This window comes from Drosophila erecta, unplaced genomic scaffold (assembly GCF_003286155.1).
Source record: "Drosophila erecta strain 14021-0224.00,06,07 unplaced genomic scaffold, DereRS2 tig00000092-arrow-pilon, whole genome shotgun sequence".
NCBI lineage: Eukaryota > Metazoa > Arthropoda > Insecta > Diptera > Drosophilidae > Drosophila > Drosophila erecta.
This window is the reverse complement of record NW_020825207.1, coordinates 5,724,779-5,745,726: the sequence shown is the minus strand read 5'-3', so window position 1 is coordinate 5,745,726 and position 20,948 is coordinate 5,724,779. Positions and strand designations below refer to the sequence as shown.

At 48.8% G+C, this 20,948-nt stretch overlaps 5 protein-coding genes across 7 annotated transcripts; 2 read left to right on the top strand and 3 right to left on the bottom strand.

Moving 5' to 3' along the window:
* Positions 1-184: 184 nt before the first annotated feature.
* LOC6546618 (DCN1-like protein 3) lies at positions 185-2,541 on the top strand. The gene is made up of 4 exons (XM_001975798.3): positions 185-989; positions 1,068-1,205; positions 1,269-1,602; positions 1,659-2,541. The coding sequence occupies exons 1-4, from the start codon at positions 446-448 to the stop codon at positions 2,014-2,016; spliced, it is 1,374 nt and encodes a 457-aa protein (XP_001975834.2). The 5' UTR covers positions 185-445; the 3' UTR covers positions 2,017-2,541.
* A 119-nt stretch (positions 2,542-2,660) lies between these two features.
* On the top strand, positions 2,661-5,779 carry LOC6546619. The gene is made up of 5 exons (XM_001975799.3): positions 2,661-3,078; positions 3,151-3,308; positions 3,383-4,943; positions 5,004-5,143; positions 5,203-5,779. The coding sequence occupies exons 1-5, from the start codon at positions 3,011-3,013 to the stop codon at positions 5,376-5,378; spliced, it is 2,103 nt and encodes a 700-aa protein (XP_001975835.1). The 5' UTR covers positions 2,661-3,010; the 3' UTR covers positions 5,379-5,779.
* A 245-nt stretch (positions 5,780-6,024) lies between these two features.
* Positions 6,025-12,225, bottom strand: LOC6546620 (zinc finger protein GLIS2 homolog). Of its 2 annotated transcripts, XM_026981074.1 has the most exons (3): positions 12,000-12,225; positions 7,472-7,843; positions 6,025-6,897 (listed from the first exon to the last, which is right to left on the bottom strand). In XM_026981074.1, exons 2-3 carry the CDS (start codon positions 7,693-7,695, stop codon positions 6,153-6,155), a joined length of 969 nt encoding a protein of 322 aa, XP_026836875.1. In that variant the 5' UTR covers positions 7,696-7,843; positions 12,000-12,225; the 3' UTR covers positions 6,025-6,152. The 2 variants fall into 2 exon arrangements, with proteins under 2 accessions (XP_026836875.1, XP_001975836.1); XM_001975800.3 differs by lacking the exon at positions 12,000-12,225 and having other exon boundaries at positions 7,472-8,005.
* Positions 12,136-12,950, bottom strand: LOC6546621. Of its 2 annotated transcripts, none has more exons than XM_026981075.1 (2): positions 12,442-12,950; positions 12,136-12,371 (listed from the first exon to the last, which is right to left on the bottom strand). In XM_026981075.1, exon 1 carries the CDS (start codon positions 12,842-12,844, stop codon positions 12,446-12,448), a length of 399 nt encoding a protein of 132 aa, XP_026836876.1. In that variant the 5' UTR covers positions 12,845-12,950; the 3' UTR covers positions 12,136-12,371; positions 12,442-12,445. The 2 variants fall into 2 exon arrangements, with proteins under 2 accessions (XP_026836876.1, XP_001975837.1); XM_001975801.3 differs by having other exon boundaries at positions 12,446-12,950.
* Positions 12,951-13,048: 98 nt separating this feature from the next.
* LOC6546622 (eukaryotic translation initiation factor 4 gamma 2) lies at positions 13,049-20,948 on the bottom strand. The gene is made up of 4 exons (XM_015156145.2): positions 20,816-20,948; positions 15,956-18,823; positions 13,976-15,804; positions 13,049-13,908 (listed from the first exon to the last, which is right to left on the bottom strand). The coding sequence occupies exons 2-4, from the start codon at positions 16,708-16,710 to the stop codon at positions 13,730-13,732; spliced, it is 2,763 nt and encodes a 920-aa protein (XP_015011631.1). The 5' UTR covers positions 16,711-18,823; positions 20,816-20,948; the 3' UTR covers positions 13,049-13,729.

Genomic DNA, 20,948 nt, shown 5'->3' with positions numbered 1-20,948 from the left:
TATTTATATCAATTAATTAATCTAAGCAAAATTTAAATTTCTAAAAAAAAAGAATATGCAAATATCTGCATTATTCGTATTTAAAAACTGTTTAGAATAATTTTTAATTTTTTTAAATGTGAACTACTGTGCTAAATCAATTTTTTGGCCCACTGTGGCTCTCTCTAACGATAGGGCGTTGCCAGACCGAAATCGTTTCGACTATCGCATACAAGCAACTTAGAGCAGTGCCGCCCTGGTTGACTAGTGCCGCCCTGGTCCGATTGCCAGAAAAAAAACAAGACAAGTGAAAAAACGAGATAAATCAAATTAAAAATATCATACAAAATTGTAGTTAAACAAGCGCTGGAACACGGTAAACTGAAAATGTGAATGAAAGCCATCAATAAAGAGAGACGAGCGCGATTTGGTGGCACCAAATGCTGCAGTTGCAACCTGCACATGTATGTGTATACGCGTGAGTGTGCGTTTGCGTAGGAGGCACCAAAATAACAACAGCAATCGCAGTGACAACAAAGAATCGGAATCGGAATCGTACTTGTTTGTACTCGTAGAAGACGTACTTGGAATCGAAATTGGAACAGCCACTACCATATGCCAGTGGAGGGAATCGGAGTGCCAATGCATAGTTAATAAATTCCCAAGGAGCTATACGACCAGCAGACCTCAATTGCAATTGCACGCCCTTGACAAATCACAGTGTCTCAGCCAATACGAAACTGGAAGCCATCAAGTGCTCCCGTTAAGCAAGCAACTGCAGACGGAGCACGGGGGAGGGAGAAGGACCTGGTGGTGCACCAAGCACGCCCGCACTATGGGCAATTGCCTGAAATGCTTCCAGTCTGCCGCCGAACAATCGATGCCAACGAACGCCTCGTCCCCCAATTCACACAATTCCAATTCCAACGCCTGCCAGACGGCCACCAGCCTTGCTAATTGCTACGAATCGGTGGGCATTAATCCCAATGCCAACGAGCGCTGCGCCTTAGGTGGGTATTCTAAAGTTAATAACCGCTTGGTGATCGAAAGTCTAAGAACCCTTCTTTATTCCGCCCTATGCTCACTAGAAACCGATGAACTGCTCTCTAGCCGAACTCCACTCAAGCCAGCAAAAGCAAACAATTGTGATACTAAGCGTAATAGTTTTAAGTCTTTAGGTTTGCTTAATGGCAGTGCGCCCACCATGAGCGACATCATAACAACTGGTGAGTCAGCTGTTATCCGAGTGCCTTGGCGGAATACTCATTCGATGTTGTATAATCTAATAGCTGTCAAGGAATCAATGGAGGTATCGCACCAGACGCTGAGCAAACTATTCGACGCGTACAAAGATCCGGAGGACGAGGACATGATACTCACGGACGGCATCGAGCGACTGTGCAATGACCTCAACTATCAGCCCGATGAGTTCGCAATTCTCGTCTTGGCCTGGTGCCTGGATGCCTCCCAGATGTGCCGCTTCACCAAGGTGGAGTTCATTGAGGGTCTGCACAAGATGAGGGCGGACACAATAGCCAGCATCCGGGTGCGGCTGGAGCAGACAATCGAGATGCTCAAGGCGGACGCCGAGATGTTCAAGCAGTTGTATCGCTTCACATTCCGGTACGCTGTTCTCTCTGCCGACAACATCAGTTTCTAAATAGCATCTCTAATTTCAGCTTTGGTCTGGAGCCCGATCAGCGCGTCCTCTCACTAGAGATGGCTATCGACCTGTGGAAACTCGTGTTCACTGTACAAACACCTGATCTCTTCTCCAACTGGATTCACTTCCTCGAAAAGCACCCGAATATTCGCCGCATACCGAAGGATACATGGAACATGTACCTCAATTTTACGGAACAATGTGATATACAAAATTACGATGATACCGAAGCGTGGCCCAGTCTCTTCGACGACTTTGTCGACTACGAGAAAAACCGGGCGCTGGTTTCCTCGGGCATCCACGACGATGACAACAACAACGACGATCCCCTGCAGAGCCACGTGAAAGCCGAGGATCCGGGTCTGGTGTCATAGTAGCCAGTCCCCAGTCTCTTCAGGGCCAAGCAACGTTCAACTCGCCAATAGAAATTAAAGAATGTACATTTTCATCTTCACTGACGACTCGCTCTCGCTCTCGCTCTCTCTTGCTGCTACTTAAGATCCCCTGTGGAAGAACAACCTTAAAACACCCGTGGCCACTGAAAACGAACGATGCGGTGCTGGCGCTGCTTGAGGACGGACTCTCCAACTGCCATCATAAGCCAGCTCTTATTATGGCTGGCCAACATTCTGGCCGGAGCAACAACGGACGCATTTGTTTATGTAATTAAAGACTTATCGACAAGAATTTTGGAAAAGCTCAATCATCGGAAACCACATGTGTATATAACTAATTGACTTGAAGGCGAAGCAGAAGGCAGACCGTATAATATTTAGCAATTAATTGATGTATTATTTTAAACAAGATTGCAACATTTTATGGCACTTAACTATTTAAATGCATACAATTACATACTTAACTGTAAGTAGTGGATGTGAATTAAATAAAACCAACTAAAAGAGTAAAGTAATTTGATTTGGTAATTATAGCATTAGACTGATATTCCAGCAAAAAATAAGTAAACATAATAAACCTGCATTTAAACCAACCGCCAATCGCCTGGCCTATCGATAACATATCGGCAGACTGGACCGATAGAAACCCGTCATGCAACCGTGACTCTTGTACATTAAATTGCTATTTTGGTTGGCCTGATAAAATTATAAAAATCATCGCGAACGCAGCCAGCTGGCTATGATTAAGCGTTGAGTGCACCCCGGCGCACCCGACTTGACCGAATCCCCGCGAGGTAAATACGCTGCAGGCCATTATCTATCCAGTGATTCCACGGCGCTGACATTGAAAAACAAACGCAATGCCAGCACAGTGGGCGTGAGCAGGCGGAAGGGGTGTAATCGCCAGGAAGGGCAAGGATTCAGCGCAAGGACACGGTCGATAGGAGCAGCTGGCCAGGGTCCAACGTTCACGATGCCCTGCGAAAGTTGCGGCGTGGAATTCACGGTATTCCGCCGCAAGCGCGCTTGCTTCGACTGCAAGTGAGTAATGCCCTGTGCATATGGTTGTCTCAGGTTTCGGGGACTCACCGAAATTTTGTAATCCCCCATTAGACGCTACTACTGTGCCAACTGCATTGCATCCAGGCGATGCAAACGGTGCTCCGTATTCGCCCAGCGTCCTTTGTCAAGGACAGATTTATTAAAGCTCAAGCCCAAGGACTTGATTTTCTATCTGCAGTCCAAACACATCTCTACTGAAGGCTGTCTAGGTGAGTCACACTTCCAGGAGGTCCCCTGAATAAGGAAATACGGCATAAACTACTTCATACAACTTTTTCAACAGAGAAAGAGGAGCTTGTGGGACTGGTCCTCACCCATGTGGCCCAGGTTGACAGGAGCCGAGGCTCAAACGCCTCCTCCAACAGTCCGGGTCGCGGCCAGGCCAACCCAATCGACAGCCTTAAACAGTCGTGCCAAAACTTCTTTTCCAACCTAAGCGATAACATAAGTGATTCACTAGCCTCGTTTGATTCCAAAGTTACCACAAAGCCGCCGGAGAGCAGGCAACCGGAAGTGCCCACCCACATTTTCGAGCAGCCGCGAGTATCTACGCGTGAGATTCCCACTTATGCCAGTGCCGTTAACGGCGGACCACAACATGTGCATGTCCAACAGCAGGCCACAACCACCAATGGTGGCAGTCGAAGCAGCAGCAGTCCCTCGACTTCCACGCAAGCATCAAATAACCGCGATGTCAGCAGTAGCAGCCAGGCCCAGGTGGCCCATCAGGAAGTGAACCATGAGGAGCAGGAAGATGCGGAAAGCAAGTCCGACTGCGAGTGCTCAGACGAAGAGATTATGGCCACGTTCAGTGAGCGCGTTTCGCTGTCGCTTAAAACCGATACCAGTGGCCGGCGGCCTAATGCTGCCACAGAGCCCAGTCCTGAAGGTCTGGCGACCGCAGAAAATGGAGCTGCAGGGAACACCGCGCCTAGTCCGGGTTGCTCCAAGCCAGGCTCAAGCAGCTCCAAGGCGGATGCCTCCTCGCAGTCAAGTTTTGAGGAGCTGGGCGCCATTGGCGGCATCTCCGACGAGAGCAAGGCCACCACGGACACCAACAGCAGTCACCTAGATCAATGGCAGGTGCTGGAAGTAAACAGGATCGATGCTGTGGAAGAGACGCCGACCACGAGTGCGGCCGACGAGATCTTGGAGGTGACTTTGCGCAGCAGGCCGGCGGTCGAGGGCGACGATAGTCAGATGGGCGAAAGCACTCAGACACTGAACATAGAACACCGCCCTGCCAACCCAAGTCCGGCGTTCATTCCCGCCGTACCGCAGCGCACAAAAAAGGTCACCCGAAGACGATCCGATGGTTACTTGAATCGCCGCTACCATTCCAGCGATGACGAGTCACCTGTGACTCCAGGCGGACCTGGTCTAAGCCTGGGGCTTTCTACGCTGAGTGAACACCCAGAGCACGGCCTGCATCCGCACTCCCATCGCCAGAGCTGCCAGCGCTGCGGTAAAAACAAGACAAACATTCGTCGACACGTTGAGAAAATGCGTCGCCATCTGGAGAACTCGCAAATGTCCGAAGAGGACATCAAACGTGAGCTCCAGGAGTTCCTCACGTACCTGGAGCAGCGCACCAAGTCGGTGGATGTCTCCGATGCGGACAGCCACGCAGTGTCACCTCTCAGCGTGGATGCCATTAGTGTGGCTGCTGGCGGAAGGTCACCGGACATGCCCATCACGCCGACAATCGAGTTCTCGCCAACGCAGGACGAAGATATCCGCTGGGACGATGACGAGGGCATCCATGTATACGCCGCTCCATCGGACTTCGAACCGACAGCTGGCATTGACTCACGATTCGTCAATTTGGAAGACTTTGAGGATTTGTAAGTGCTCTGTTCTCTTAAAAATCGATGAATGATTAATGCCTCCTTATTGATTTATAGAAAAGACTTGGAGGGTTTGACAGTGAAGCAGTTGAAGGAGGTGCTGATGCTGCACCGCGTCGACTACAAAGGCTGTTGCGAGAAGCAGGAGCTTCTCGATCGCGTCAGCAGGCTGTGGAAAACCATGCGCGAGTGTCCGGGTGAGCTTTGGACCTTGCACTGTAATTTCGCCATAATAATGATTCAACCATTTACGCAGCTGTTGAAAAACTCGCCACTGATGAGCTCTGCAAAATCTGCATGGACGCACCGATTGAGTGCGTTTTTCTAGAGTGCGGACACATGGCCACCTGCACGAGCTGTGGAAAAGTGTTGAACGAGTGCCCAATATGCCGACAATATATTGTACGAGTTGTAAGATTTTTTAGAGCATAATGATACGGCTAATGGTAACTGGCCACCACCAGCCGCATCCAGCCCAGGTGTACAAGTGTACAGCAGATCCTGATGATGGGACTACAACGTATATGTTTCCTTAAGTGACGCGAGTGCAACAATAATATTAATTTGATTATTTGGTTTTACTATGTAGTGTGTTGCCAGTATATATGCCTATATATAGTGTACACCCTGATATCGCTTTCAAAGTGTATTCATCTATTTCAAATGTGAAATACTTTTGCTATTTATTTTGTTTGTTCTTGTTGTTTGTATAAAAACGAGAGGTTATCTAGATCAACTAACATTCCTATAAACAGCAAAAAAGATTAAATCTGTTATTAACAGTTGTGAATACTCGTCTAGATGCGCATTTAAACAATAAATATTTTTCAATATCCAGCGCTCTGTGGGCCTAGCCATTAGAAAAGGGGATTTTCCCCATAACAAAGGTCTGGATCATAAAGTCTTATCAAAGACGATTAGGATTGGTCACTAGTTTTATGGCGAATCTGTCTGCAACTGGGGATTTTCCAATACCGTGAAGTATTTTTGGAAAAATTCGATTTACTAGCATAACCAGCAGTCACTATGAAGGAACATAGATCTATCCCAAAGATAACCCCATGCCAAACTAGAGCAGTTCAATTACAACAGTCTTTAATCACGTTAATAATAGTAATCTAGGTGTGGTGACAAGAGCTGGGAAACAGCACAATGACTAGAAGGGGAAGAGAGACGAGAGGCGAACCGGTTGGCCAGTTGGTTGGTTCAGATTCGATGGATGCGCAGGTCCAGCGGTGTCTCCAAGTCCATCTTAAGGAACAAGTCCTCGCTATGGAGGTAGCTATGCTGTCTTTCGCCTAGCCAATAGCTGGGCGAGTATTCCGCATCCTGTTTGGGTTTTAGCGAGTAATCGCTGGGCTCATTGTTGGAGTCATCGTAATAGCGGGCGGAGGAGGAGGAGCTGGTGGACTCCACACTGCCGGCAGCGGGCAGACACGTGTACGCTGATTCGCCGCTGGCCTCCAGCAGACAGGGTACGCTGGGCAGGGTAAGCGGCTGGCTGGCGATCAGGTGGATGCTGTGCTTGAAGGTCTTCACATGCTTTCGCAGCGAGGAGGGATCTGTGTAGCGCTTCTGGCATCCGGCCACCTTGCACATGTACGGCTTCTCCATCGAGTGGGTGCGTGTGTGCTTGAATCGATCCGAGGAGTTCGAGTACGCCTTCTGGCAGCCCTCGAAGCTGCACTTGTATGGCTTCTCGCCTGAGTGCGACCTGATGTGGATCTTAAGGTTCTCCGCCCGCGAGAAGGACTTCTCGCACAGGTGGCAGCGGTGCGGCTTCTCCTTGGTGTGGGTGCGGGTGTGGACGAGCATCTTGTAGCGGGCATTGAATCCCCGCTCGCTGCGCTGACATCCCCTCCAGCGGCAGTAGTAGAGTCCGTCTGTGAGGCTGGCGATCGCATGTCGCTGGGTCACGTGCTGCGCCAGGGCATCCAAGGTGTCGAAAACTCTGCAAGGATCAAAGGATTTCGTTGGTTACTACGGATATAAAGAGGTTTGATTTCGTATCCAAAATTACCCAATATAATTTGACCCAAAATCATATTATCGCTATTGGTTTTTTTTTTATCAGAAGTCGGCGAGTCCAACAGTTCTAGAAATTCCAGCCTGCTCGGGGTTTTTCTTTCTCTGTCGTATGCGTAATCAGTTTTGATGGTAATACGCAGGGGAACTGTGTTTTATATTTTACTAGAATTTCTCAATGCCTTTTTCCCGGCGACTTCAATTTCGGAAGAATTACATTGCTGATTGTTCGGGTCTATTTCAAGTACAATTTGAGCCACAAATCTGAGTTCTGATTAATTTAAACTATATTTAGGTGTTGATCACTCTAATTCTATATTCATGTTTGTTATAAAAACTAAAAATCTCCTTTATAATCTTATTTATTTGATATATAGCATTGCAAAAGAGCTCCCATAAGAAATTTCTTGAATTTTTCCGAACTATTACGTTTGATTAGAAAATTTCTTTCATTTTTCCAGACTGACTAGGTGACTAAGTTTAGTGAAGTTGACTCTTACCTATCGCAATCGGTCCAGTTGCACACGAAGTCGCAGGAGGTGCCGCACTCGCTGCTGCTGCTGCAGGATTTGCTGTCGTCGTGGAACTCCACTGGACTGCGGCAGAGGTCGTCCTGCTGGCCGTGAGCCTTCATGATCACGGACTGGGTGCGCTGGCGATATCCGTATCCTGCGACGGGACGCGGCGGTGTGATGGGCGGTGTGGGAAACCTGATGTGCTGCATCTGCTGCTGGTGCTGCTGCTGTTGCTGCTGCTGGTGATGGTGGTCCGCCAACCAGCAGCCGGAATCCGAGTAGGCAGCTATATACGGCGGTGTGTTGTACGGCGTAAAGTAGCCGACGGGCGGCTCGTAGATTCCTCTGGCCGGGCCGCTGTTGAAGATTGACTTTTGTACTATATCCATGTTTGTTGTGTGTGGTGGGTGCTGATCAAGAAATTTGTTGCTTTCGCTAAAGCGCCTGCCGATCGAATGAGCCGCTCGCCCGCAGAGGTTCGGGTAATATGCGAAACTCGGCGAGCGATAAGGGGTCGCCCAGACGGACAGGGTACGCTTATCAGCTCCGAAGGCTGCAGACGGGTCCGGCGGGGGCGTGGCGGCAGAGGGGAGGGCGACAGACGGAACCAAAACACTGGAGCACCGAAGAGCAGGTGCGTAGCGGAGCGATGGAAAAAATCCGCTGGGGCAAGTGGATCTGGGGCAAAAGCACACACTACGTGAGTGAAACTCCGTGCTGGATGGACTGCGACGTACTTGGATGGGTGACTGGGGGACGACCAGGGTACGGTCTGGGCCCGCTTATCAACGCACAAGTGGAGAGCCAGCCAGCCAGCCAGCCAGCCCACATACTCGTATGTATGTATGTTTGTACACATGCACATGTGTGTGCCCGATGATCGCTCTTTGGGGGGCAAGCCTTATCGCCCGGTGCCGTCTGCCTGCCTGACTTGCACTTCGTACCGCGTAGCGAATTCCCTGCAGCACCCCACCCTGCGAACCGATCCGAGTGCCACTACCACTGCCGGTCCGAGTGCCAACCCTTCAACTGAACAGGTACGTCTTGGAGGCGTGGAGTTGTAATAGTGCACTTAGCGAAAAGCGAGTGGGCTTCTTGGTCTGAGAACCCATCCAGATCTTGTGCCTCAGGATGGCTTGTTCTAGAAGCAACAGGCAGGCCACTATAAGATCGCCTTGCATCATTTCCATAAATAGATTCATTATTAAAACAAAGCCTAGAAACAATAAAGTGTTTTCCGGACTGGGGCTTCTGAGTAGAAAGTAAATAGCCATAGTTTTAAGTCAAGGAATTACATGCTTCAAAATTACATGGGGTCCTTCAATTCTGAACTTAGTAATATATTACTAATCTTAGTAATACTCTTACTAGTTGGATATAGAACCCAACTGATGTGGTGCATAAGGAAAATCACATTAATTGTACATTTTATTGTAGTACACTGCAAATAAACGTGATATATTCGTGATTAAACTTTGTAAAACCCATGATGGTCGTCTATAATTTTATCACTTTATCACAAATAGTAAACCCCCCGCATTTGTATAATATGTAAGCGTACAATACCGAAACCAGAAATTCATTCTTGGGTTTGGCCGCCGGTTTCACCTCAGTGTGTGGGCGCTGCGTCTGGAACGGCGATAAGGTGGTTATCTCACGCCAAGTCAACAGACGACGCCACATGCCGCCACATGCCGCCATGGTTCCATATCTTTTGGCCCAAAACCTGGTGCGCCATGACGCGATTGGCCCGGCGGGAAGCGGAGTTGCGCTCTGCTGGGTGGTGGCTATGGCAATCAGCTATCAGCCAGCAATAGCTATCGTCGTTATCAGGCGGCGGAGGCGCTGTCTGGTCCCGTGAATCACTTGGGGAGCAACCTTCGCTCCAGCCCCAGCACCAATCCCCACAACGTAATCCGTCCCTGTGCACGGGCCAACGAGTGGGGTCCCTGGCTTACGTAAAGAGACAACCTGACATCAGGGACTTTGATAAGCCCTTGCCCTCTATCAGCAGTGCGACAGGTGGAGGCGAACGTGGTTGTGGTCGTGGACTCATTGCCATATGCGCTTCGCAATACCCATTCCCATCCCCGTACCCACTCCAGTCCAGTTCAGTTCCCCCCACCAGATGGCGAATCATGATTTATAAATAGGTAGGGGGCATAATCGGACTAAAACCGCTCGCCCGACCAATCGAGCCGAGGTACAGTCGCGCATGGCGAGGTCAGTTCAGCGGAATCTTCCAAAAGCACGGCCTTGGGGCCGTATCGCCTCCCCAAATCGAAGACAGGCGATGAAGGACCCCAGGCGCAACCTAATTTTTATGTTTTGCTGACAGCGCTCGCCGGCAATTAAATCCGCGCAGAAAATTAGTAAAAAAAAAAAAAAATCCAGATTTTCTGGCTGACAGTGAGTGTGAACTTTGTATGGCGCGAGCGGCTGTCGATAAGCCGGTCCCATTGTCACCCGAAGCACCGCCCCAATCCCCCCCTCACCAGATTGGATCCAAAATCGTTATCCCCCCTCGGACATTCCCAAAGTCCAGAGGCTTCTCGGCGTCCCAGCTTATCAGTGCCAACATGCTGAAAGGAATCAAATACACACGAACATTTGCAAATTTCCGTTGGGGAGCTGAGCGTGTGCGCTTATTAATTTTCCGTGGTCCGAATCTTGGCGTAAATAAAAACAAATCCGCACCAACTAGGCGGACAGACACTCGGCGGCGATCCGGATCGAACCGGATTGGCAGGGTGCAGTCCGTCGGGCGCAATGATGTTCAATATTTCTATCAAATTAACAACACTCGACCGATAACCGGCGGGGTCTGGATGGCTGGCAAAGGTGGCCTGGTGGTCCGATAAGCCCTCGCAGCAGATTCCGATTGGGATCTCCGATCCGATCCGAACCGAACCGAACCTTTCCGTAGCGATTCGAGCCGCTCCAGCTTGACCGGTGGGCGTGCGCCTGAACCTACGGGTTTATCAGCCAAGATGCACATTTGCAGCAGCAGCCGCCGCGAAGATGGGTCCACTGGAAGTCCAGCCGGCTTATCGCGGCAGTGGGAACCCACTGGGAGCACTGATATGACTATGGTAGTCCCGCAGAAGGCTAATTACTTTGTTGCCGCCACCGACAGACTTCCAAAGTCCATGTACCGCCAGTCGTCCAGCCGGGCCAGCCAGTCATCCAAACCAGGGACATGCAACCGAGGCATGGAAGCTACATACAACTACTCACATCCCGGACCGATCCCAAATCGTTTATTACAGATGGCTGCTCGAGTTCGGCAGACTCGGATCTATTATTTATAGGCCGCTTATCGCCAGACAGCTCTGATATGGCCAAAAAGGAAAAGTTATTGTGCAATGCCAACTGGGGGAACCAAGAGCAGAAAAAAAACCGAAAAAAAAACGTAAAAAAACATTCCAGACATTCGTGGGAGCCCACAGAACCCGGAGCGCAGACCTTCCGGCTGTGGCTCTATTTTTATACCCGTTCAATGGGAGCTGCTATTTAGGAGCGATATGCTATTGTCGCTGTTACCACCACTGATACGCCTTGACAATATCTCGTCTAGACTGGGCATTATTATGAGAGGCGAAATTTGTTGTTTCGTACATTATTGTTTTTTGGAAGTTTAGCGGAAAAGTTTCAATGGCACCTCCAGGCGGTGTGACCCAACCAACTACCAATTGCACAACGCTGCTGGGGGCTGTTCCATTGTATGTGACTGGCATTCTTGGCGGGGGTAATTCAGGCGTCTTATCAACTGATTTATATTTACGATTGGCGGGCAGGAAGTGTAGTCAACTTTCAGTCTGAGAATGCCGATAGATAGAGGGCATTATGAAGGTACTCTTGGTCCTTCAACTATCTTTACCTGAGTATCTAACTTTTCAAATTGCTGATTTTCTGTGACATGAAATACTGAAATGACTTGAATATTTTAGATATCGCAATCATTATAATTGAGAACTCGTGCAGGAAGTGAGTTCAACTTTTTGCTCGTGAGTAATTAGCAAAGTCGTTTCAGAAGCAGTCAGAAATATCATTTCATTGAAAACCTTACGAACTTTAATAAAAGAAACTATTTATAATCACGCATACTATAAATATAATTTTTTTAAATATGGTTTTCAATCATTATTTTTCGCCCTATTTAAAAGCTGATGACTTTGTCGTAGAATTAAGAATTATTAAATTGATAAATCACGTTGACAATTGTGTTACAGTTTTAGTCGAAGTAGGGTTTCCTACTCCCTTATTTTTGAGTCCAGTTTAAGAATTTGAGACAAAATTTAGTTGTATTGATGATGGTATTCAGTGATCAAACTGAAATGGTACCCAGTTAGAAATCATCCGGATGACTGTTGCATTAACTTTTATCTAAACTCCAAACATTTATTCGAAAGGGAAACCGAAACGAACAGGCGCAGTACGAGCACACGTATATTCGAATTTGATACGATGGCGGGGAAATCACCTATCAAGCGATCAGTGCAGCCAAACTGACCTTCAAATCATTGGGTGGTGAAGCAGCCTGAAGAGCATGCGGGTGGCACGCGATCACTCCCACAGCGGGTGACCTCCCCTTACAATGAGCACTACTATCGCGGCACAATTGATAAAGCGAACATACGTCTGTAAACTTACTTAGGGCAATAAATTTATTGTGAAAAATTCAGTTCACCGATATACGTTTGAAGTTCGCGCTCACTCGGCCGCCGCATGACGTCTGAGCGGAGATCGGGAATCGGAGATCCCAGATAGTAAGCTGATGGAGTGCGTGGAGTACGTGGAGCAGCGTCCGTGGGGTAGCCGCCGATCCCCCAAAATAGACGTTGACCCCCACGCGGCGCCGTGTCATCGGTATCGCAGGCGAGCCCTGTGTGCACGTGAACCAGAAATAAGTCAGCGATTGAATTTTAAATTTATGCCACACTAAGTTGTTGTACCCACTCAAGCGAAGTGCTCCAGATGGTCTTGCATGTAGGTGACTAGCGACTTCTCGAACAGAGGGCCCACCAAACGATCCAGTTTGAGATTGAGGCTCACATAGAACTGCCGGCAGTAGCGCTTACTCAATTTGCCCGCCAGAACGGATGAGTCGGTCTGACCATGTCCGCCCAGGATTGTGGAGGATACAGACTCGCCGCTGTTGGAGTTACGGGAGGGCATGCTCACCGCCAGCTCCTCGAAAACCTCCGTTCCCTTGGGGTTTATTATCAGCATGGTGCTGCCCTGCATCTTCAGGGCGCGCACGGTGAATTGCGAGGGACCCGCCTCCAAGTGGACGCAATGTGAGGTAAAACCACCGGATTCCTTCGCAGGCACAACATCAGCAATCAGACTCTCCATCAATTGCGAATTTTATGTATAAACTAGCAGTATTTACAGAGAAAACAATGAAATTGCAAATTTGACCAGAGCAGTGTTGCCAGACAATGAAATGATAATTGATTTTTAAAGTAATCGAAAATGTTATCGATAGGCAGCAATAATGAGCCAAGGCGCGAAATTTAAATTTACATCCCCTCAATAGTCAATGAAAATCAGTATCGATTTCGCCGTTCGCAGTGTTGGTTGCATTTATTAAGGCTCTATTTAATGTGGGCGAGTTTTTAATGTTTACGTTTGTTGAGTTAAATACATATATACGATATTTTGTTCACAATTACATTCAGATTTTGTTTTGCTCTCTTCGGCGCGCGTCGATTGGGTTTTCCATTTCTATGTTTATGTTGTCGCTTTGATTTGACCTACTTATTTAAATACACAAAAGGGAAATCATCGAGAGTACCAAAAAAAGGCAATTGAAATCAACGTTATTCGATTTAAAGATCAGTTCCGGTTGTTATGTTAAAAAAAAGTAGATGACATTCACTAATTAGTCGTTATGCTTGAAATGTGAATGGTAATTTACTAATTTCGCTTGCAGTTATGATGTATGGATTAAATATCGGTTATATTTGACGTCTATTGCGCTTTATTTATTGATAATTGATTGTTAAAGTTCTTTGAATTTGTTGGATATCAAATAATTTTGATTAATTTTTTTTTCTTTTTCTTTTTTACTATAATTTGACTAAGATTTGCAACCGCGATTTTTAACTTCCATCCTGATGGTATTTTCTTTCTTATTTTTCGTGTTTTGTTAATTTTGTTTTTCATCATTATCGATTTGTGAATAAATATTGGAAGTGATAAACATATAGCGTTCTTATTATGCGGGACTGGTGCTTCCTAATCCTCATCGTCCTCAGATTCGGCCTCCTGTAGCCAAGTCAACCAGGCGTTTACTTGGAACAAAGCGGATCCTTTGCCCGGATATTTGTCGGAAATCTCCTCCTTCCACAGGACAAATGCCTCCTCCTCGATTATTTCAGATTCGTAAAGATACTTGAACCAACGGCACAGCATGCCTAACGCAAACAAGAAAGCAAATATCAGAAAACTTGAATAGATTGATATAGAAAGATGAGCACTTACCCTTAGGGAAATTTTCATTGTAGCAGAACGTCTGCAGAGCGTAGAGAGCCATCAACTGAAGCTCGTTCTGTCCCAGGAAGGTCTGTAGCATCTGGCTGTAGTTCTCCAGCAGCTGTTGCTCCTTCTGGGTCACAGATTTCTCCGGGTGCTCCTTAGGATCGGAGTTGGCCGCTAGCGTCGTCTCCTTGGTCACGTACTTGACCACCACGGTCATTAGGGCTTGGATGAAGCCCGGGTCCTTGTAGTACTTGTTGTCAACGTTGGCCTTGATCCACTTGTAGAAGTTGTTGGGATTCGGGTCGCTTTGCAGCTGCTTCAACATCTCGGCCTGCACCTTAAGCAGCGGATAAAGGAAAGACAGCTGGCGATCCTCGAGTATCTCGGCCAGTCGTTCCTTGTTGCGGTCAGCCTCCGGCAGGCTGTTCATAAGATCCACTTTGCTCGCCCGGAATTTCTCCTCCAACGCTTCCTTGCCGATGACCTTGACCAGTTGCTGCAGCACGAGCAGGAACAGCGGATAGTGCTGGCCGTTGTCCGTGAAGTTGGCGATATCGGTTAGCTTCAGCAATGCCGGCTCACAAATTGTCTTTGCGAGCACACTGGCTACAAGACTAGCGATTCGTGGATTGAGTGCCTCGCGCTCGTTCATCTTGTTGACCAGCTGCTTGAAAACCTCAACCACGATGTTCGGCTTGATATTTGACTGCTTGCGCAATGTTTGCAGAAGTCGCACAGCACGTTCCAGGAAGACATCGTTTACACGGTCCAAGACATCCATCAGCAGATTGATGCACACATCCTTCAGCGCCTTCTCTGGCAGCTTCAGCTCAAGGAATCCATCTACAAGCCCAGTGAAGCGATCTGGAGTGGCCACAGGTGAAGCTTCCTTCACCTCCGAATCTTCAACTGGAGCAGCATTGGCCTCCTCTGTCTTTGCCTCTTCAATATCCTTGATCTCAGCATCAGTGCTTGCCTCCTCCTCCTCGTCATAGTAGAAATTATCCTTAAAGTACTGGCTGGCCTTCTTGGACAGTTCCTCCTTGTTGGGACCCTTATCTTTCTTTTGCTGTTTGGCAGACCCAGTAGCGCCGGCCGGAGTGCTTGGTCTCTCCACGGAGCCATTCTTGCCCTGATCTTTACCGTCGTGCGAGCCCTTTCTGCCCGCCTGACCGTCTGTATCCAATTTCTCCACTCCTGATGCAAAGTTCGGCGATGAGGAGGTGGCCTTCAAGCCCCTCTCTTGTTGCACTCCCAGAAGAGTTCGATTATCAACATATTCAGCGGAAGGTGTTGACGAGGGACGCGTTGGATTAATCAGATGGGATGTTGGCGTGCCCAGCATAGGGTAATGGGAGTTCGAGAGCTGGCTCTGATCCCTGCCCTGCGAGTTGCCTTGGTTATTGTTGCTGCTGCTATTGGGCGGTGTTGACATGGGCAACGTGGCCGGCAACTTTTGGTTTTGGGAGGCCGCTCGGAAGAGCAAGGAGTTGGCTGCCGGGCGCATTTGCAAGTTCTCCACCGCATCCTGGTTCGTGGTGATCAAGTTGCGTTTGAACCTCGGTGCCAATTCCTTACTACCCAGCAGCTGATTGCCCCCATACTGTCCGTCATTGCGATCCCTGTCGCGATCGTTATTCCTACGTGAATCATCGCGGTCCCGGTTGTTAGAGGATCCTCCGCCATTGCCGCCTCCATTCTGGTTGTGCTTATTGTAGCGATTGCCATAGTTAGCTCCGCCGCTACCGCCTTGGTCGCGATCCCTGTTGCGATCGCCACGATTGTTGTACTGGCGATTGTCGCGGTCTCGATCACGATTGCTGGTAGCGAACCTGAAATACATCAAATAAATCATGAAATTCGGTATTGCATTGCCAAAGTAAATAATACAATTTGACTGTTATCTACTTTGAAAATTAAATAGTTATATTTAGTTGCAAAACAATGTGTTTACGCTACTCCCACGACGTTCAGAATACTTACGGCGAGACAATCGGAGAAGCTCCCGTAACACTCAGTCCGCTAAACATGTCATTGTAGCCGCCAGGCTGGATATTTAGATGATGGAAACGGTTCATCCAGCTGTCCGAGTCGCGATCATTGTTGCGCATATCCCGGTTGCGATTGGGGAACGGTGTGCGTATGATTGAGTCATCGTCCGAGCGTATTTGCTTTATGGGGACGGGGCCTTCGGTGGTGCCCAGCTTGCGCGGCACCCAATTGTTCTGCCGCAGCTCAATGACGTCCTTTAGCATGAAACGTATCCGTGGTGGATATTCAGATGATTTAGACCGACGTTCAAGCTTCTCAAAGTACTGGTTCATCAGCTCTTTGCCCTGTTCTGAATCCAGATTCTTGCCGCAAGTCTTGAGCAGTTGAGCCAGGCATTCCATGTCCTCGCACATTTCCTGCGCACCGGCCGTACGCTTCTTCTTCTTTTCCAATAGCTCCATGATGCACTGATGCAGCACGTTCTTCGACAGCATGTCCAGCTTGTTGAGCTCTCCGATGAACTTGACGTTGCCGAGCATGCGCTGTTTGGCCAGATGGCGGCGCTCCTCCTCGTCGGCCTCATTTTCGGTCGGAGGTCGGTTGTCGTTCTCGTCGCGCTTTAGTCGGTTGTTGAACTTGTCGCGGCAGACCGCGATCAGCAGGCGTAAGAAAGTGCACGAATTGTTCGGTTCCTTTTCAAATGACGGGGCTTCCTCAGAAAGTCGCTTGCAGAGCTGCGCGTACATAGACGAGTACTTCGGCTCGTCCAAGGCCTTGTCGAAGATCAGCAATATCACTCCGTTCAAAATGACAATCGAGTTAAGATCCAGCTTCAGAAGTTCATCGCTCAGTTCCTGGAACTTCTCGGGCGTTAGCTTGTTCAAAATACCCCTCACACGCCGGAAGACGGCGTCGTTCTTCTCGCTTTGGGTAAGTCCATGCTGTGGACGCAGCGATGGTGGTATCCAGCGTCCGGTGATCGGTGGCGGAGTGCTTGCCTTTCCCGCCTGTGATCGTTCCTGGTGCTGTTGAGAATAAGGAGTTGCTCCTCCTGCTGCCGACGCTGATCCAGAGTTCAGAGAAATGTTCGAAGAATTGGAATTAGAGCCAGAGATCTGAGCAGACGCATTGCCGTTGCGAAGATTGGGCGTGCGACTGGATGGGGTGCCCCCGTAACGATCTGCCTCAGACCTGCCGTAGCTGCGAGGTCCTCCGCTGGCTCCTGCCCCAGATCCGCCTCCTCCGTTCCGCTCGAGGCTGTTGGTGTTGTTATAGCGCTGGTGCGATGGTGAATCCTCGTAGCTGTCGCGGTAGTTGCTGCTGTATCCGCTACTCACGCCTCCATCGTTTCCACCGCGCGAAGCCCCATACGACGACTTGCTGTTGGTTGAGCTCGCTGCAGATCCGTTGTAGCCGGATGAGGAGTTGGAGTTGCTGCTGTTGCCGTTCCCGTTGCCGCTGCCGTAACGTGGCTGTGGGCCGTTGCTCCCATTGCCGTTCTCGTAGTTGCGGGCGGAGCGATAATTGCTGCCACCGCTTCCAGAGCCGACTGCCCCAGATCCTCCTCCTCCCACGGAGTTTGAGTTTAGTGATCGGTTGTAGCTGCCATCGGAGTTTGAGTGATAGTTGTTGCGACTACCACGATGCGCTCCGCCTTGCTGATCCTGCTGCTGGTATCTACCAGAGGAGGAACTGCCGTTGTAGCTGTCGGAGTTGCCGCTTAAGCCTTGACCCAAAATGTCACTATTCTTTGGATAGTAACGCGACGACGACGAGTCACCCTGGTAAGATCGTCGAGGTCTTGGGCTCACCTCACTGTCGTGTTGCCGAATTTTGGCGGAATTCTTGCTATAGCCAGTTGAAAAGTGTCCGGTCTGTCCACCAGATGATCGGCTGCCGTTTCTGCCGCCCTCGCTGTTGCCGCTTATGGCCGGAGATCCTCCGTTGCCGCCGGCGCTCTTGTATCCTGAGCCGTTAGAGCCGCCCTTGCGGTAATTGCCGCCCTGCGAATTCGATCCCGACGATGGCGAGGAGCCCTTATCGATCTTCACCAGATTCTTGAGGTTATTGAACGTATCGGTCGCTGTGGTGATCGGCAGAAGATTGGGACTGGTGTTGAGCAAGGTTTTGCCGACCGAGGGTGTCGGTGGGGTTTGGCCACCGCAGCTGACGCCGATAACGCCGCCGCCTCCGCCACCACCGCGATTGGTTGGCTGCTCGTAATTGCGCTCGATCTCGCTGGGATTAGCCGTTATTACCAGTCGTAAATCGCTGCCGCCGCCGATGCTCGTCGTATCACCGGTGCTGGTGCCTCCCTCAATGATGATCGCTTTACCGCCCCGGAACTGATCTATGATGACGCCTGCCTGGTGCCCGTTGGTGACTCCGGACCAACGCTGCGGACTGTCGTCGTAAGAGTGCAAAAGGGGAGCGGCGTCGTACGTTGATAGAGGAATGGTGGATGCTTTTCTGGATCGACTCGGGGGCGAAATGGGTGCGTGCTTGGGTGGCACGGAGTGGGCTACTCTTGGCGTCTTGGTTGGTTTCCCCGTTTCCTGGGGATCTGGATCCTAGCTAAGGGCCTTAGATCCTCGTCTGCTCTGTGTTTCTGATGATCCTTGGGGACACTCGACGAAACGCACACAAATCAAACACACACACGCGTACGCACACAGAGACAAGTGGTTATGGGTGGTTGGCTATCCTGTTTAAGGTTGGTCTGCTACTGTTCCTTCCGATTTCGGTTCTTCCTGATCGGTTCCTTTAGGCTAGAAGTAACAAGTCCTGCGTGGTAACACCTGGGATTGGTCTCTCCGTTTCGTTACGTCACACTGGGTATGGCCTTGCGTTTAGGGAATCCTGGAGAGAAACCGGATGGGGAAACAGGAAAAGCCGAAACCGTGGCAAGTTAATAAAAAAAAAGTGATAGGAAAGACTAAAATATATAGGGTACACGAAAATGAATGTACGATCAGACGAATTAACTATTTTACGTACAATTGTGACAAAAATACAAAAGAAAACTGATTCTGGTGGTGTGAGTGTGGGGTTATTTTAATGGACGTTACTTGCAAATCTCGTACGATTGTTTTTGTTTACACTCGATTTCACTGCGAGGCAGGCACAATAACAATAACATCACATGCCAGGCAAACTGGAAAACATGCATTTAATGGAAATAACCTCGGGTGAGCACCTTCAAGTTTATTCCACTTCCACTCTCTCCCGCCAATTGAAACGGCACTGCCGCATTCTCCCCAATCACATGTGTGTAAGTGTTGGTGGCATTGCCATCGAGCATTAAGTGCTTGGAAGATTCTAATTAATCACAATTTATACAATGCCAACCAGCTTTTTGCCGTTGCTAAGTTTTATTTATGCCTAGTTACTTTCGCTTGATTGACTCATTTGTTATGGCCTGGCATTCTTTGTTCCCGCTTTCTTTGTTTGGCACTCTCTCTCTTTCTTTCCCCCTACAAACTCAAACAACACCAACACAAGTGCACCGAAGAAGAACTAGAAGCTGCGTCCGTGTGTCAGTGTCCTTTCTTTGTGTTGAGGTTTATGGCCTCAGCTTTGGGGATCTCCTCTCTTTCTCCCTCTCTCACGCTTTCCAGCCAGCTGGCCATCCTGCTCGCACACGATGCTGGTCTTCTGCGCCACAGAATTAAAGTCTCTTGACCCCGGGAAATAAGCACTGGCGCAGCAAGCAGGGGGTTGCAATTGCTGATTACCTGAGTCACTTCTCCATTCCGCTCAATTTGATCCGCTTGGTTTAATTGATTGGCCATAGGATGACGACGTGCGAAACAACCCTGCGACTTGTCTTTGTGCGAGTACCACAGAAATACACACAAACTTTGGCCCTGCAATAATGTAGTCTTTCGTTCGGGGAAAGCCTGAGCCCAACTAAACACCCCCAATGCGAAAACCCACCCTTTGCTGCATTGAGGCGTCGACCCCGACCCGAGAAATGAGACCCCCTTTTTCCGCCCAGACCCAGTTGTGGATGATTTTGACCTCAATTCGAGCGTTCGGCTCGGCTCTTGTGCACAAGTGTTTGTCGCTGTCTGCATATTTAACTGGCCAAGTGGCACACCCACATTGCCAATTGTATTTATTTTACCACTTTTTCGGGGGCTTCAAGAGCAAATATCTTGAGAAAACCCATGAAAAGGCACTCTTCTTGTTTCTCCCCGATAGTGACGAAAGCACGCACACATACACGCATTAGGGCAGAGTGTGTGTGTGTATGTAGGAGATCAGAGAGCAGCTGGAGGGCACACGCCAAAAGTGAAGCTGTGGAAATTGAATGGAAGAAAAAACTCCAACGCCAAGAGAGGGATGTCTCCAGGGGAGGAAGGGGGCACTGCAGATAACTCAAGCAGCGGCAGCGGGCAACGTCAACACAGCATTTGAGATTTTCCGACGTGCCGCCGCCATTTTGTGGCGCAAATATGTGTACCTACACACACAGTCATACGGACAAAACTTTCTTTGTGTTTTTTTCTCTCGAGGTGATTCATGCGAATTAACGTTTTGATTGACGAATTTCGACCCTGCTTGCTCTTGAAAATTATTACCGCCGTCTGAGTAACGATGGCATCTAGGTTGGTTTCGCACTTTTATTGATTTCAATGCTTGACTTTTCGCCGTGAAGAAACGAGGACGTTCACACAGCCACACACACTTATACACACACAATCGAATCGGTTTTCTCTTGCACATCGTGGAAAATGTATAGGGTAAAATACGGAAAATCCACTTGCAACTCAGCGGACTTTCCGTTTTCCCTCTAAGGACAACGAAACAAATCTTGCAAAGCCTACTTTTTAAATTATTTTTACTAACCTTTTCTTGAGTAATTTCGTATAGCAAATCACGCAAAGGTTCCACGAAATAGAGCTGGAACAAAAATCGATGTTTGTGTGGTACTATCGGTGTAGCCAGAAGTTGGTAATATCGATTTTGCGAATGCAGCAAT